The 15,871-nt window shown below is 40.0% G+C and overlaps 1 protein-coding gene across 3 annotated transcripts in view; it reads right to left on the reverse strand.

Annotated features, from left to right (window-relative positions):
* Window positions 1-15,871, reverse strand: part of clcn2c (chloride channel 2c) — a 224,527-nt gene that overhangs the window by 172,895 nt on the left and 35,761 nt on the right. Inside the window, exon 1 of one of the 3 annotated variants that reach the window (XM_040025309.1) lies at window positions 6,574-8,619. The exons of the other annotated variants lie outside the window; for them this stretch is intronic. Within the exon in view, the coding sequence (XP_039881243.1) occupies window positions 6,574-6,624 (51 nt within the window). The 5' untranslated portion in view covers window positions 6,625-8,619. Of the gene's footprint in view, window positions 1-6,573; window positions 8,620-15,871 lie in introns of those variants that run through there. 3 annotated transcript variants of the gene reach the window in all.

Below are 15,871 nucleotides of genomic sequence, written 5' to 3' on the forward strand. Positions count from 1 at the left end.
TTAAAACATAACTAATTTTTAACAAGAAGTGCTCCAGCAGAGCAAACCTCTACCAAGACAGCTCAGTAAAAATTAGATGCAGGTAGCATAACAGGTTTACTTTGATTACACGAACATGATGTAGGAGTCGGTCATGGATAATAGGTATTGATTTGGACATGAATAACTTGAGCTTATTATATAATATTACACGACAGTATATTTCTCACTAAGTAGGCAGCTCATTCTCTCTCTTGACAATACTTTCTTTGAGGATATAACACATCTTGGGGTCATCTTGAAAGAAAGACAAATGTGAAATGTAAAAGTGAGATCACTAAGTTCACGTGGACACAAAACAACATTGTGATATTTAGAATCCCCATAGATCATTCCCTAGATGCCCATATGTCGTCAGTACAAACAATAGCAGTCAGAAATATAGTTTTAAATAGTTCTATATAGCATTATTCCTTTTACCTCTCATTCAGGGTCAACAGCTTGATCTGAAGGTCAAAAGCCAAATGTTTCAAATAATATTTACATTTTTTTATACTGTACACACTATATGGTGACAATACTTATCCTTAGTCAGGTACTCGAACCACCTCAACTGGCTCCTTTCAATGTGGAGGAGCAGCGGCTCTACTCTGAGCCCCTCCCAGATGGCTGAACTATCTCAACCCATCTCTAAGGGAGAGGCCAGCCACCCTTTGGAGGAAGCTCATTTCTGCCGCTTGTATCCGCGATCTCGTTCTTTCGGTCACTACCCACAGCTTGTGACCATAGGTGAGGGTAGGGACGTAGATCGACCGGTAAATTGACAGCTTCGCTTTTACACTCAGCTCCCTCTTCACCACAACAGACCAGTACAGCACAGCATCCGCATCCACAGCAATCCGTCTGTCGATCTCCCGCTGCCTTCTCCCATCTCTTGTGAACAAGACCCCAATAAACCCTACCTCTGCAAGCCTGCACACACACAGACACTATTACAGGCCAACACAGTTAAAAGGTATGTAGTGCAGCACCATAGCAAAACTCAAGGTTTCCTAATTGCTTTTGGCTAGAGAACTGTTCCTGTCATCTTATTACAGCCAGTTTCATACCACTCTTTGCAGTCAAGTGAATGTGCTTTGTGTTTTATATTTGTTATCCATTCTTTTTTCTTTTTTTAAATTGACATCACCTCGTTGAGAGTTTCTAATCAGCTCTGCTGAATCTCCCGTATTTGCCAAAGATCTGTTTTTGATCTCTTCTCTGATCCATATTTGTTAAGGACTCAAGAGGAGTAAGAAAGAAAAAGGTGTGGCACTAATCACGAGACACGCCTCAACACTAAAAACTGCCTCATCCTTTTAATCTAATGGCCTATCGAGCTTAACCTTTCCCTCCCGCCATCTCTGGGTGATTAATAAACAACACAACCCTGCCTGCGTGATCAATGTATCTTAGAACAAAGCGTAAGTCGCACAAACACATCCCAGCTTTTGTTTTACCTAAAAAGGCCCGGCCTCCATTTGTCCCGGCCTGTGAAGTGATTGCCAAATGCACCGTTACTATGTGTGGTTTCGTCATTAACAGGTTTAAGAATTTTGCTTTTCTGAAACCATCCTCAAGAGCCCTCAACACCAAGAGGCAAATCCATCACAACTGTTTGTGAAAGAGTAAATACAGGTGGACACATCAGTTTATGAAAGAGAAAAGAAACTAAATGCTTGATCTCTTGTGACAGAAAGAAAACTTGTTAGAGGCTTTTGAAGCTTATCTGCAGTTAGAGCCAGCTTAGGTTATGCAAACAGCCCTTTCTGCACACAGTCAAAAGCAGGGGGTCAAGTAGCTCTTGACCTGTCTGCAAAAAAAAAAAAAAAAAAAAAAAAAAAAAAAAAAAAAAAAAGAAGAAGAAGAAGAAGAAGAAGAAGAAGAAGAAGAAGAAGAAGAAACTTCACCCACAAGGCATAATGAAGCAGAGAGAGATCCAGTAAAGGGAAATTTCCACTATGAATGCTGGGAAGCAAGCTTCAAACAAAAAATTACCACAGCGAGGCGAAAGACGCAAGGTTACAAATGATTCTGTGTCACAGCAAGACAAATGGACACAACCCACAGAGCCACCCCACAAACACAGGGAAATATGGACTCGCAAATTATGAAGTCTCCATACTTCTTTAGCTGACACTTTCACTTCCTCATCGTTTTCAAAAAAGCCTTCGGTCAGTATAATAATGGAAGCACATTCCCAATCAGAAGACCTGCTGTCACAAAATACGCCTGCCTGTAACTTCCCTTCCAATGAAACAGTCTGACTGAAATAAGGTTCCAGCATTGCCTTTGTGGCATCCTGCATCACCATAGACGAGCGCAATCAGTGACCATCTTTAACTCTGTATTCGCTTGTTGTCCTATCACTCATATCTGAATTACTGAACATGCACGCCCAACAACCACACTGATACGGGTTCTGGAATAGCTGGTCGTAAGCCTCCACACATACCATGTCACACTGTAATAGCAAGCCATCAAAGCCAGTGAGTGAGATAAAAGGGCAAAGGTGGTGATCAGCTGGCTGTCCACAATGTTAGGACTCTAACGTCTAACAATGCCACACCTTTATACACTACACAATTTACTCAGTCACTTAGTGGGGAAAGTTGCCCATTCAGTGGTGCCAATTCCACATTAAGAGATGCTGAAAACTTTTTTCAACACTAGAATATCAGGGTGAGAAGCAGCGTCTTCCAGTCAGACTTTACCAGAATCAGTACAGGAGTGTACCCGTCAAACATTTTATAATAGGTCACGCTCCAATATGAACATCTTTGACACTCTACAGAAAATGTATCTTTAAAGTTTCCTGCTTTATATTAGTTTGTAGTCAAGCCATCTCTGGACTCGTAGCCAGCGCTACCCTTAGCTTTCATAGCCTCTAAGCCAAGCCTCTGCTGATTTCATTATTTTCATCTAATAGTAAAAATACATGATCCAATGCGTAGACGTCTCATTGGTATGTGGACAGTGACTTTTTTTGGACTAAAAAAATAAATAAAATAAAAAAAGGAACGTTTTGATAAAAGCAGTGTTATTGGGAACATTTTTCTATTTTTTTTTTCTATGAGTCTGTTGTGGCCAGTGCGATCCTCTATGCTGTTGCATGCTGGGGGAGCAGGCTGAGGGTCGCAGATGCCAACAGACTTAATAAACTAATCTGTAAGGCCAGTAATGTTGTGGGGATGGAGCTGGACTCCCTCAAGGTGGTGTCGGAGAGGCGGATGCTGTCCAAGATAAAGACAATGATGGATAACACCTCCCACCCACTCCATGACATGCTGGTCAGTCACAGGAGCACGTTCAGTGAGAGACTGAGATTACCGAAAAGCACCACTGAACGGCACAGGAAATCTTTCCTGCCTGTGGCCATCTCCCTGTACAACGCATCCACTTAACACACTGGTTACTGCTACAACTACACATGTTTCTTTTCCAGCTATTTATTTATGAGTGACTTATGTATGTATATATTGTACTATTCTTAGTTAGCGTATTGTCTGTCTTGTCTTAATGTTGGTTTATGTTGGTTTATAATGGAGCACTGTAACAAAAAATAATTTCCCCCAGGGATCAATAAAGTATTCTGATTCTGATTTTTCTTTAGAAGAAGAACTGTTTTTCATCCGTTTTTTCTGGCCCCTGATTGTTCTTTGAAGACTTCGCAATCTTGAAAAGCAGAAAAGTAGTAAATAGACAACATATCTGATAGCGTAGGGTTAAGGTTAGAAATATTTAAGTCTCAGGGGTTCATTTTTTTTTTTTTTAAATGAATAAATAACATACGTGTTAGCATCTTGCAATTATCATAATGCAACGTGATGGAATCTCTTGTTGTCACCAACTCCCTTTAAAACTCTAATTTAAACTCCAGATTGCAACAGAGACACTTTCCATTATGTCCTTTGTTCAGGGTTATTTTTGGAATCTTTATAGCTGCAGGAGATATTACAACACTTTCCGTAACTTTATTAGCATTCCTCGTGACGAGTAATCCAACTGTTTTAGCGCCTCCAAGAAGCTCGCGTGTCGTGTGCACTCCGTGTTTGGCACCAGTGTGATCGTTCTGTTAATTATTACGTGTTCGCACAGTTTTGCAAATAAATTGGAGCAACGCCGACAAACAGGATTTCACTTTATTGCTTATGATAGCGGTCGCCACGGAAAATGTCATAAATATCAGCCTGTGACATCTGATAGGCTACTCACACCACTGTACAAGACCTATTAAAACCTTACGTTTGAGCTAAAATAAAAAATAAAAAAAAAAGCCAAACCCTTAAACTGCTATCAAACAGTTTTGTTACAACTTCTTGGAAGAAGAAGTCTTTAACATTTGCTCAGTTATTTATTCTCTTGCTCATTTCAAAAATGATTTGCTAATGTTAACCTTGCATTTGACAGTTATGAAGGTCAAAAATATTACTTCTTGACTGAAGGTGTCATTTGCTGATAATTCGTGCAACAAAAGATGTGCGTATGCTTACGTAACTTTATACACTAGATTCACACCATGTACCATTCAAACACGCGCAAATGTAACTTTATGTTCTTGAAGAAACAGCCGAAAATCAGGTACACGCACAAACTGACGTGTTAGTCTGATGTTAGCCGACAATATGTTGAGGCTGCTTTTCTGCCAGTGTTTCTGTACAGCCAGCCTTTCAGCCTTCCTAACAGCCAAACTACACTGGCCTCTTTGAGCATCCACTGCCCACAACAAAACCCACACAACCACCACGACTGCCAATATTGCACAAAGACACCATGTTACTACAACCCACGGCGAGGGGATGGGGGGCAGAGAGAGAACTCATTTATGATAAAAGAGGTTATTCGCACACTGGAGCTATTTTTATTTGATTCCATTTCACAATTTTTGTTCCTGTAACAATCTTCTATATGCTGTGAAGTAAGCCGAGATTAACAAAGGAAGTAGTCTGAACACGTTTTTTCTTCCTCCCTCTTTCTTTCCGAGAGCTGAAGGAACGGGCACGAGACCCTGCCAGGGTGACAGAGCGTCCAGTGCTGAATCAGCGGGTCGCAAGTTGTGTAATCTCTCACACACACACACACACACACACACACACACACACACACACACACACACACACACACACACACACACACACACACACACACACGAGGGGGACTCTCAGCTTAAAGCCTGCCCTGTAACCATTCTGAGGGATGTGCTCAAATTTACCAATTAAAAGCCCTCACTTAGTCCTCTTATGGAGTGGGAACCTACAGGCCCTGATCTCTATTCATTTGAGGCCCTGAGGCATTAAAATGTGTGGGAGCCCCCTGTTGTTTAAATCAGGTCTAAAAGCAGTCATCCAAAGCTGCATGAAGACTTTCTAGGACTTCTGACAACTGCTTGTGTAATGTGTAATAAAAATTTTTTTTTAAAAAAAAGCAAGATAAAGAAGATGGCCTACGATAACAATGGTGAGCCAGATGTGGGTGCTGCACAAGACACTTGCACAGCTGCCAGTTGCATCACAACCTGCTGTGTGCATGCACACAGCAGGTTGCTTCTGCACCCAAGCCGCTAATCAACGATGAATTGATCCATTGTCTGATGCTGGTGGTTGTATACACATCCAGAGCTCCTGACACTAATCCCTATGACATGTGCTTTACCCAAACTATCTAACAGGCATTTAATTTATTCGTCAAATGGCGCTTGCATTGTAGCAATTTAAATCTTGACAAAACGCTGTCCAGCAAGATTAATTTACTTATTGGCAGTCATATATGCATTGCAAAACATACATTTAGCTAATAAAGCATCTAATAGTACGTTGCGTTCATCGGTTGGAAATGGATGCAGTACTGTTTGATGCAAACTGGTATAATTTGTATGCCGAATTAATAAACTCACTGACACATTAAAACTGCAATTAAGTAAGTAACTTCTTATATGGTATTATGACAATACAGACGACTCTTACGGCCAGATTATTTTTTTAACAGTGGAGTTTGGCTGAACTCTTGCGTGGGTGTTATCGGCTGCTACCTGTTGACAGAGCCAAATCCAGATGTTCGGACAAACACCTTTACTTCCAGCCGCAAGCCGGAGAAATTCAGTGTGTGGTATTCACGAGTTTAGGAATTAGCTCATGTTAATTCACAAGAATACATGACTTGCAATTACGGAATTAAGGACACATTAGTCGGACACAGCAGGCTTCCGACACTGCAAACCTCGACCATTCACGTGAGAACACCCGGAGGTTGAACTTCGTTTAAAATGTGACAATTTATACTTAAAACTTGTGTTTTCTACCGCATACACACTCCACAAGAAATTTCCACAGTCACATAGGCACACCGTTGAATTCGGCACGTACATACTGCCCCACACTTCATTCATCTCTATTCCAGCTTTTGGCCACACTTGGCTCACACGTTGCTCTTTATCGTTGTCTCCAACAGTTTAACGAGCAAAAAGGGCACACGGTGGCTTCTCCGCCAGCCCAAGAGAAGTGGACGCACTGTCGAACAAGGGAACAAAGTTCAGAGTGGTGACAAGCGAAGACTTACAAGAGTTTGTTCATACTGCAGCGCCCGCTGATCTGACCCGTCTCCTGCCATGGTTCAGCTCGCGGTTTTCAGGTCGCCAAGTGAAAGAAAAAGCCGACAGCGCTATTGTGTTCTCACTGATTAAAGCATTAGATTTACTGTAGTTTCTGTTAAGGAGTTCACAAACGGAACTCCAAGTAAAGACTGTGAACTGGTTACAGTAAGTTCCTTCATTTTATAGCCTCAAGTTCTCAACAAGATAGAAGGCTGAGGCGGAGCTTTTGCTAGTTTAAGTGGGAGGTGTCAGTCAAGCCAGAAGGAACCTTTCGGCTGTTCATAGTTTTTCTTTTACCTTTAATCCTTTATTTTCTTTAGATAAAAATTAAAACCAAACCAAAACAGTCTAGTTTAGTATATATGCTTGTGTTGCTGTTGTTGTGTATGTAATCAGGGAATTCATTAAAGGTTAAATAATATGAGTAATTTTTTAATTAAAGCCTTCTGAGCTGGTCCAAGCTTCTTCAGGACCAAAAAACAAAGGACAATCAATCTAACAGTGTTCATAAGGAACGATGCTGCAGTCATATGGTAGAGCTCCTAATGACTCCTCATCTCACAGCAAACATTTAGACTTATAACAGGAAATGCACAGGTTAAAGTGTGCCCCACTGTGTCTGAATGCACAATAACAGAGCCCTGGTACTGAACAAAATGTAACAATTTTTAATGTTAGAAATAGAAATGTCTGCATTTCGGTGGGGGGGACAAAGCTCTTTTGAGTTAAGCATTCAACTGTGCTCTGAAAAAATAACTCGGTGTAGGAATGCACAGTTTTATGCTCACAAATCACAATGGGCATTTTCAAACTTACTGAGGTTAAATCAGTGAATGACACAGGCGGCCTGAAACACAGTATGTGTGAAATGTTCTCTTTGGTGTCATATCTCTTTACTAAATAGTGAAATCTATATCTCATTGTAGCTATTTATTTCTGCATTAAGCTAGCTGCTACAAACACAATGCACCAGTGATAGGACAGGTGTTCTACAAGGAATACAATCTCTGAAATATCTCTGACACAGATGAATCCATCTTTTTTTTTTTTTTTTTTTAAAGTATGATTAATGCAAGTTTTTCCCTGACATGACCCAATCTTTAAAGGTTGCTTAAACCCTGATGTATTGCATCTCAGAGATGTCAGCTAAAGTTAAAACATTGTCAGGCTGTATTCTCATGTAATATGAACTGGAACCACATCGAGTCCAGAATTTGTACCTAATTCGCGTTACTGTTTAGCCTTTAGTTACAAGACCAGAGATGATGCAGTTTAGAAGCATTAGGTTAGGTAGAAATCGTCTGTTAGGAAGTAAATAATTTTAAAAGTACATAGAAGTATGTAATCCTGGTTGGGGTGGACAACTACACTTAATGTTTTTGGTAAAATGCTACAACCTTGTGGTGAAAGTTTCCATTTAATATTGGTTTCCATTTAAATGTATTTGATAAGGTAGCTGAAAACCTCTGAAGATTGAGTTTGAGTTGTTGCCTTCCAGCCGCCGTTTTAGAGTACCTGTGAGGAAGACTAAAAGACTCCAGGTCTCTTTTATCCCCACTGCATCTTGTCTCCTCAATGGCAAATAACTGTCCTTGGACTTTTTATCACTATTATTGTCATTATTATTTTATAGTATTGTTCTGTTTATTTATATCCTGCTGCTAAACTAATTTCCCCTTGTGGGACAATAAAGAAATTGAATTGAATTGAATATTTACTACAGTATTTGAGGCTTTAGTGAAGTATTATACCATAATTATACCAGCTGACCTGTCAATACTGACCACCAACAAGCTACACTGTGTGAAGTATTCATTAAAATTCCATGTGCCATAATATACCCTGTTATGGTAGCCCATCTAAGTCACAGGTGTCGAACTCCAGGCCTCAAGGGCCGGTGTCCTGCAGGTTTTAAATGTGTCCTTGATCCAACACAGCTGATTCAAATGGCTAAATGATCTCCTCAACATCTCTTGAAGTTCTACAGAGGCCTGGTAATGAACTGATAATAATAATAATGGATTGGATTTATATAGCGCTTTTCAAGGCACCCAAAGCGCTTTACAATACCACTATTCATTCACTCTCACATTCACACACTGGTGGAGGCAAGCTACAGTTGTAGCCACAGCTGCCCTGGGGCAGACTGACAGAAGCGAGGCTGCCATATCGCGCCATCGGCCCCTCTGGCCAACACCAGTAGGCAAGTAGGCTGATCATTTGATTCAGGTGTGTTGACCCAGTGTGAGCTCTAAAACCTGCAGGACACCGGCCCTTGAAACCTGGAGTTTGACACCCCTGATCTAACTGATGCATTTCAATCTGTTTTAAGGGATGAAAGATATGACATTTTCACAAAGCTACACTGCCAGCGAGAGTAAAATTTGGAGCAGTTCATTAAAATCTCTAAGATTATGTAATCTAATCCTTTTTCCATTTTCTGATGCCAGGAGGAAGTGTAATTTTATTTTGCCATTGTTTTATACATAATATTTACAGACACAGCACACTACTTTATTCAAATCTAATAACATTCTGTATATTTTCTTAGTATTTGTTACTTGCTAGCACAAATGCTAACATGCTAAAGTAGAAAACTAAAATGGTTCATATTATAAAAAAGAACAATTCCAAATGTTGCAAACATCAATATGTTACCAGTGCAGACATGTTTGCATGCTAGGATGCTAGAACTATAAAGCTGCATCAACACAAGGATGACAATGAGGGATTCACTCATCATGGATCACTTTGAAAGTGATGGTTAGTCTCTATTGGACATTCCAGCCTGTGGCTACCCAGTTAATTTGCTGGCAGGTTATCTGTGAGTCACCGGTATCGTGCTCTCTCATCAGCAGTCGCTTCAAATACTTGTCTCAAAGTTTATCTTGGGACCCGCCAAATTTACATCGCCTTCTGTGTAGATGTAACCAATAGCACCACACCATTGGATTACCATTTTTGAACCCACCAAGCTAGCCAACTTTGAGGGTTCAAATTACCGTTGACTTTTTCTTTTTCTTTTTTAAAACAATAAAACCAATTTTCTACCCCAATTCAGATTTATGTTTTATATTCCTTGGGGAGAGGAAACGTCTGTAACAGTTGTATGTTTTTTGTTTTTTTTGTTTTTCAATGTGGGAGACGTAATGAATGCTTGGAGACAGAGCATTTGGCTTTGGAGTAGATTCAAACCCAGCAATCACCTGCTTACCCCAGTGAGCAATAGCAGTGCCCAGGATGTTTGATTTTGCCTTTTTAGCTGGTGTTACCATGTTAGGATAAGAAAGCTTCTCTCAACAGATGGCACTCTCAAGCTGCGAGCTCATAAAATCCCCAGTCTGTCTAAACCTATAAGACAGGTTGCTTTCACAGTACTGACTACTAAATATTTCCTTGTTATTGTTTTCTTTAGGTGGTGAATCAGCTGAAGCACTAGGTATTTGTTGTTTGCGCTGCACAAGGGAGTGATCCATTTCTGCCTTCATTAACCATCTTGCATCAGTCAGGGTCTTTAGAAATTAGCGAATTTTGTTTAATTGTATGCTATACAGCAACTGAGACTTAAACCCAATAGGAAAATGTTTTTCCAGTGAATAAATCTAGTAAAAAGTAACCTAGTGGCTTTTGTCAAAGACTAATGTGACTTATTTTTTTGCAGTCGCCCCCTTTTGGCAAATTCAGGCACTTCTACTAGATTTCATTTTGTAGCACCAGAAACTACATCCATTATTATTATACAGTTTATAGAAGAATGATCATGTTTGCATTGTAATTTTGAGGATGTTAGCATTGTGATACTGGCATTTACTGTTTTTCCTCTGAGGTACAGACTCACAGAGTTTTGAGTCTGGCTGTAGATGTTCAGTCTTGTTAAGTAAGACACAAAGACACAATATCCCATTCTGCTTATTGTTTTGGAATAAGATACTCTCACATAAAAGAATCACATCTGAAAGATTATGCCTTGAAATAAAAGATAGAAAGTTATTGATCTGAGCCAAAACCACAGACAATCAGATCAATGCAGAGAAAGCTCACTCTCACTCGGTATCACTTGAACAAACCTTTTCATGTGCAGAGGTTAACCATTCTAAAGATATTAACTGCTATCCAGTCGAACAAAGATAACTCTTCCTGAGGTCAATAGTGTGTTAGATTTAATTTGTCTTCAGAAACCTGATACTGAGAAACTCAGGTGTTTGATGTTCTTTTGCAGTGATGTGAAACAAATACTAGGAACCTATTCATAGCTGTCAGCGGGGAGTCCAACCTGATATGAAACTCTACAAAAATACACACTTGAGCTCACTGCTGTTGGACAGAGGAGGTTAATCATTAGAATAGCACTGCTTTGTGTGAATCTTGTTTGAAAGCGACAACCTTTGTAGATTCAGCTCCTATCTTGTGGAGCTGCTGTTTTTAAGGTTACGCAAGGGTTCACATTCTTGAAACTCATGACTCACAATGGAAAATGACTGGAGGTATGTGATAAGCAGAAACGCCAGCTGATCAACAGCAGTCATCCATCTATTTTCTACCACTTATCCAGATCTGGGCGGTGATGGCACAAAACATTTATTGAGGGATCTATCTTCCCTACTACATCCTCCATCTCTAATCAGAGTGAACCGAGGTATTTCTAGGGCATCTGGAGTATAAGTAATGCCTCTGGGTCTCTGGCCTCTGCCTGGTTCACTTGTTGTATTTGAGAGCATCCAGAATACTTTCACAAAGCAATGGTTGTATATAGAGATTGAAAAAGAAAATCAACCACTTGTGCAGTTAAATCTGTCTAGTTGTCATCCAAGGTGCATGTTTGTTAGTAAGAGCTGAAAGGAGTCACAGGTCTAAAAATGGTGACAGCTGAAAAACAAAACTGGAGCCTTTAAAAATGCACGCCACGCACCAAAACGGTGGCTATGTCCCTATTTTGTTATATTAATCTGTTTTGAGGAGGGTTGGCTAAACTGTCATGAAATGCAGACTCTGACACAGATGGGTGAAATTGAAAGGTATTGTACGTTTAATGATTGCTTTTTAGGTTACATAGTCCAAAGGAACAACATCCAGCCGGAAAGAAGTCAAAGAGGCAGAATAAACTGAAACAGGGATAATAGGCAAACTCAAAACAAGAACAACAACAAACAAAGGATAACAAAAATAAAAGTGAGAATGGAAACTCACAGCGAAATTCCAAAAACTCCAAACACTGGGTCAAAGACCTAGGACCATGACATAAATGATGAGGCAGCTAGTCTGAAATAATTCGCACATTGTTCTTAAGGAGACCACAAAGTTTATCACAGTTTATTTTGTCATTAAAAGTCTGCAAATTAAATATGTTACCCTCAAGAAGAGCAGTTTTTCTCTGATTACCATTATGCATCTTTCTCCAAATATTGCCCCTGTAGTACCTTGATGGAAATGCATTATTAAAACTTAGTGAAACTTGCTGATTTAAGTCACATTTTTACAGTTCAGAGATTTTACTGCCATGTACAGGTATATCATTTTACACAGAACAAGATTTGGGGCTACGTCCAAATTCAGTCTAAACAGTGTATGTAGAATCTTGTCCAATGTCCATATTGTATCTGGCTATCACATATACATCTGAATAACTTTTCTTCATTTCTATTGTTGCTGACGAAAATGGAAATATAACTTTCAGTCTTTTATTGAGATATGTCTTTGAAAGATTTCAAGAATTCATCTTTTTTGTTTTTGCACTCTTTTTATTTGCCATTCTTCAACCACATTAAATAATAAAGCTGGCACTGCTGTTTCCGCTCTCTCTCTCAGTCTCTCTGTTTAGAACAACCTTATCTGAATATCCTCGTGTTCCTTTTACCTTAGTCTAAATCAGAGGTCGGCAACCTTTCTGATGATGAGTGCCATCTAAAAACGTCCTCAGCAGTCAATGTGCCATATGATTGCATTAGCAATAAATTTAATAACGCTCTATATTAACAGTTACACACTATATAGAACAACTTTATAGAATTATATTTATTCACAGATGTTGGCAGCTATCAGTGAATTGTTATCAGCTATTTTGAAACAAAAAAAGACACTTTTTATCCATAACAAGAACAGCAAATGAAATACAACAGAAAATGCAAAAATGCTATTTATGGTCTTCTCACAACAATGATAAGAAAAATAAACCGGGCCAATATGGCATGTTTGTTAATACAGAGATACACATGTTAATGTGATCTATCCTCTCCCACTCAGACACAGGTCTCCGAGTGTCCAGCATTCAGACGGCTACCTGAGGACACTCATGTGAGAGAAAATCTGCTCACACAGATATGTAGAGCCAAATACTGTCAATAAGGCCTTTGCAATGTTCTGAAGACAGTTAAACTTGTCAGGTAGGGATGTCCAGCAGGTGAAAATGCAAGCTCCATGAACACGCACAGCTATGGATTCCAGCTGCGTTCATAGTTCTGCAAACTTTGACCCCCACAGAGTCGAGGTTTTCACTTCAATCAGCTGCATTTTGATGTCACATTAACTGGCATTAACTCAGCCAGTTAATGCGAGACAAATCCAGCTGCTCATTAAAGCTTTCTGGTTTGATCAGAAAAGAAAACATTGGTCCATACGCCTGAAAGTCCTGAAAACACATTGTGAATTCTGTCTTGAGTCTACGGATGTATCTGTGTATTTCCACGGTGTTGATGCTGCGCTGAGCAGACAACTCCTAAAGCATTTGAAGTGTTGGAATGTGGAAATTTCAACATCGCTTGCAAAAACTGCCAGCTAGCAACGTCCCTCTCACCGGTAGGCTAAGTTATTTTTAGCCAATTACAAGTTGAATCTGGTAGTTGGGGTTGTTAGCTAAGATACCGTCATTAAGAAGCAGCACAACTAATGTGTGTATGCGAGCTAATTTGCGATGTGCACTGCTGGCCCGGCCATTTATTTTTTAATGCACCTTCTCAGATTAATTCACTGTGTGTCATGCCCAGGGCTGGACTGGAACAAAAAAGTTACAAAAGTTCAACTTGACTCTTGGAAACAAGAAAGGCAAACACCTTTCCATTGCAGACACACTCTCTTGCACACCAATGCTGGATGAGCAATCTCTAACGGAAGAGGGGCGCGACTTCAAGGTAATGTCACTTCAGCTCGTCTCACGTCTACAAGAGCTTGCCAAACACACCTCGAAGGTCGCTACTCTACAGACACTTGCTCGTTACATCCAGCAGGGGTGGCCAAAACAAGTGGGTAGTGTACCTATAGAAATCAAACCATTCTTCAGCTACCACGATGAACTAATCATCGACAACAATGTCATTATGAAAGGCAACAGAGCCATCATTCCAGCATCACTACATGACACCTATCTACAGGAACTACACAAGGGACATCCAGGCATGGAGTCTACAAAAAGGAGAGCAAGGGACAGTGTGGTTGACAATAAACTCTGACATTGAGAACAAAGTCAAATCATGCAGCATTTGCAACAGTCTAAAGCCTCACCAACAAAAACAACCCCTGAAACCCCAAATTCCTGATCTTCCCTGGTCCATCACAGCCACAGACATATTCGAATGGGACAACCGCCACTACCTTGTGCTCGTGGATTTGTATTCTGGATGGTTTGAAATAGATAAACTTGAAAACCTAACATTTGCCTCAGTCATTAACAAACTTAAACGCCACTTCTCAGTACATGGGATACCACAGAAACTGTACTCAGACAATGGCACCCAGTTCACCAGCCAGACCTTTCGTGAGTTTGCCACACACTGGGGATTTGTACATGTCACAAGTAGCCCTGAGTTTCCTCAGTCAAATGGACTCAGTGAAAGAGCTGTCCGGAGTGCTAAAAGACTCCTTGAAACATCAAAAAGAGATGGAATTGATTTCTATTTGAACCAGAAAGCTGCTCAGTCCATTAACACCAAACCAGGTGGTGAGATTACAAACACAGAGAGGACATGACAAGATTGGAGTTGTAAGTAAGGTATGTGCCGAACCTCGCTGTTATGTAGTTGAGTCGGATGGAAAGGAATACAGGCACAAAGACAACATCTTCTGCCTGTGAGCGAGCCTCAACCGGAAAAGCTCGCTACAACACAAAATGAACTGGACACATCTCGACGAGCGGATGAAACTGAACCCAATAAAGCACAAACCAACAAACATGAAACAATTCAAGTTCAACTTGACCCACCACAACTTGGCACAAAACAGTCCGAACAAGTGATCACACCTACAAAATGCCAAGTACGCTCTGATGACAACTTGTACCGAACCAGATCTGGTAGAGTGTCTAAGCACACTGATGCTGTATTTTCTGTTTTGAAATGTGTTTTCTCTCATGTTATGTTGTTGCATATTTGTTGCATTTATGACAATGATTACCGTGAATTTCATTTGACATATGAACCTTTATTTTTTGTGTAATCCATAACCTGATAAGTTCTTCCATTACAGTGGTGTTGTTTGATTTGGGTTTGCCTAACAAGTGCAAAATTTAAAAAAAAGAAAAAAGAATGAAAAGGGGGATGTAGATAACAGTAATGTTATCCTTGTCTATACTGCCTGCCATTGCTGCTGTTACGGAGGTTTCCAGCGTATGTCGCTGTGGTGTCTAACTTGCCTATGACAGTACTTTCTGTTACGAGTGTATGAACGTTCATGTTGGCTGCTAATAAACGGCTGGCATACAGTTACAGCGGACTGATGATTATAAGCAAACCTACAATGACCAAGGCAGTGTGATGGCTTGGGTGTGCATGGCTCACAGTGGCACTGGGACACTAGTGTTTACTGATGATGTGACACAGGACAGAAGGTAATTAATTCTAAGGTGTTCAGAGACATACAGTCATAATACAGATGGACAATTACCCAAAACATACAGCCAAAGCAACCCAGGAGTTTATTAAAGCAAAAGAAAAAAAAAGGAATTTTCTTCAGTGGTCAAGTCACCTGATCTTAATCCAGTTGAGCATGCATTTTACTTGTTGAAGACTAAACTTCAAACAGAAAGTCCCACAAACAAACAACAACTGAAAGGTGCTGCAGTAAAGGCCTGGCAGAGCATTAAAAAGGAGGAAAACCAGCATCTGGTGATTTCCATGAGTTCAAGACTTCAGGCTTTCATTGCCAGCAAATGTTTTCAACCAAGTATTAGACATGAACATTTTATTTTCAGTTATTTAATTTGTGCAATTACTTTAGATCCCTTGAAATGAAGGGATTGTGTTAAAAGTAATTTAGTCCTCACATTTTTATGCAATC

This window comes from Simochromis diagramma, unplaced genomic scaffold (assembly GCF_900408965.1).
Source record: "Simochromis diagramma unplaced genomic scaffold, fSimDia1.1 OVJJ01000348.1, whole genome shotgun sequence".
Lineage (NCBI taxonomy): Eukaryota > Metazoa > Chordata > Actinopteri > Cichliformes > Cichlidae > Simochromis > Simochromis diagramma.